Source organism: Halyomorpha halys, unplaced genomic scaffold (genome assembly GCF_000696795.3).
Source record: "Halyomorpha halys isolate HHAL.00 unplaced genomic scaffold, Hhal_1.1 Scaffold171.1, whole genome shotgun sequence".
NCBI lineage: Eukaryota > Metazoa > Arthropoda > Insecta > Hemiptera > Pentatomidae > Halyomorpha > Halyomorpha halys.
The window spans coordinates 893602-896019 of NW_027115842.1; the positions used below are offsets into that span (position 1 = coordinate 893602).

At 34.1% G+C, this 2418-nt stretch overlaps 1 protein-coding gene across 1 annotated transcript; it reads left to right on the forward strand.

Annotated features, from left to right (window-relative positions):
- The first annotated feature begins 1123 nt into the window (after positions 1-1123).
- LOC106678985 (uncharacterized) lies at positions 1124-1731 on the forward strand. The gene is made up of 2 exons (XM_014417875.1): positions 1124-1127; positions 1235-1731. The coding sequence occupies exons 1-2, from the start codon at positions 1124-1126 to the stop codon at positions 1729-1731; spliced, it is 501 nt and encodes a 166-aa protein (XP_014273361.1).
- The last annotated feature ends 687 nt before the right edge of the window (positions 1732-2418 follow it).

The following is a 2418-nucleotide window of genomic DNA, read 5'->3' on the forward strand; positions in this document are numbered from 1 at the left end:
TAGCTTGTATGTATATTTACACATATATACCTTGTATGTATATGTATACACATCTATAGCATATGTACAAGAGTCATTATGAGGCAAATTAATAAAACACAGACTTCATTTTTTGTGAACAGCTCTTTTGATTAATTTGATACACTAAATTTATACATAATTGAAGTCTTGAGTAGGTAGAAGGTGATTTGTAACAAACAGAAATGAATTGTCCTATTTTTGAATGGTAAAAAAAATTGCTGGCTAAATTAATAATTTAGAAAAACTAAACAAGGTGTTATTTAGAAAGGAATATCTAAAATATTCTTCAAAAGAATAAATAATATTTTTACCAAATATGTCACATGGAACCTTTCTCCAATCATATCTTCAATTAATAGCCAGATTGTTTGCTGTCGTCATTAACAATTTCAATAATAAATTTAGGTTAATGATCCAACGTCAGTATTTTTCCACTGATGTTAGGTATAGAACAATCAAGTACCCAACTTGATCCAATCATAATTAACTGTAAATAGGTTGAATTATATCGTTTCACAGTTCGCTGTTTAATTAATTAAAATTAAGAAAAACAAACACAAATTTAAATATTTTTTAGAAATTTATAAATATGTGTATTAATCATACTGAATTATTTTTATAAATTTTGGGATGGATTTGACTCATATCAGTAAAAAAAGGACAATATAGTGCAAATACTGTAATATAAATTTTATTTTGTTGTGTTATAAAAAGTGTTTATAAACTGTAGATGTGTTTTTGTTTTTTTTCAGTGTTCATATAAGAATTCATGTTCCCGAAATTATTCAGAAAGTTAATCACGAAAAAGTAATCTATAAGCACATAAAAAAATATAAACATGACGAAAAACATTACCATCATATGGGTAAAGATGTCGAGGGTGAACATGAGTATGGACATTTTGGTGGAGAAGAATCTAGTGGGCACGGTCTTAAGAACTACGGAGGGTCTTTTGGAAGTGGAAGATTCAGTGGTAAACACTTTGCTAGTCTTGGAAGTCACCATCATGTTGGAGGCAGTAGTCATTATAGCCACAACTTTGGGATGGATTCTGGAATAAGCATCCATGGGCATCAATTTGGAAGTACTGGAGGTAGTAGCCATGAGTTAGGTAGTTCTCGAGGTACTAGCCATGAGTTCGGTAGTTCTGGAGGCAGTAGCACTGATTTCGGTAGTTCTGGAGGCAGTAGCCATGAATTTGGTAGTTCTGAAGGCACTAACCATGAGTTCGGTAGTTCTGGAGGCAGTGGCCATAAGTTCGGTAGTTCTGTAGGCAGTAGCCATGAGTTTGGTAGTTCTGGAGGCAGTAGCCATGATTTCGGTAGTTCTGGAGGCAGTAGCCATGAATTTGGTAGTTCTGAAGGAGCTAACCATGAGTTCGGTAGTTCTGGAGGCAGTAGCCACGAGTTCGGTAGTTCTGGAGGCAGTAGCCATGAGTTCGGTAGTTCTGGAGACAGTGGACATAGTGAAAACTTTGAAGACCTTACTAGTCAGCACGGAAGCGGCCTAGACATTCATGGAGGAGGTTTTGATAGCTTTGGTTACGATCATGAAGGAAGTTTAGGAGGTTACAACCAAGTCTCCGAATTCAGCAGTGGTCTAGGTAATTATGGAGGAAGTTCTGGAAGCGGTTATACAAACGGCAAGAGTCTAGGAAGTTCCGTCGTCAGCGTTGGTCACTTCAACTTTGACGAACATCTTTCTGCATGAAAAATTCATGGCTGGAAGGGTTGAAAAAAGAAGCAATCAATATAGATTATCTGTTAATATTTTTACTTGTTCAAAGATACCTGTAAATATGTTATATTAAAAAATATTTGTTTTCTTGTTTTCATTTTTTTTTGTACTGTTATTTAACCTAAAATCCAGAGGGGAGAAGAGTGAGATTGGAGGGTGCCTCAAATTACCTTCATCATAACTTAAGAAAGTAATTTGAGGTACTCTTTAACACATGTGGGAATTCTTCCATTCAAAGCCACAGGAGAATTTATTTTTCACTTATACGGAACTGGTTACACGAACGTTTGCTAATGAGATGTAGTGTTATATAACATACTAAAAATGCATTTGTAAGTAATCTGCAAGTAATTGGATAAAATTCACAAGGTCAGTGGAACAAGGGCCTTCAAATAAGAACCAGGACATTGCAGTAGGTTTTTGTTAAATAGTATACATCGGCTAGCTTATAAAACTTAATTTAATCTTATATATACGAGTGAGTAAAAACTAAATCAATAAATCTATTATTAATTGCTATCAATAGCTAAGTGTTCTTCGTATATATAGGTCATTCACAACTGGGAAAGAATAAAAGTAATGTCTCAAATGGATCAAATTACCATCCCTGTATATTCTTTGGCTCCGTTGTAGTCGGTTACAATGTAAAAACATATATAT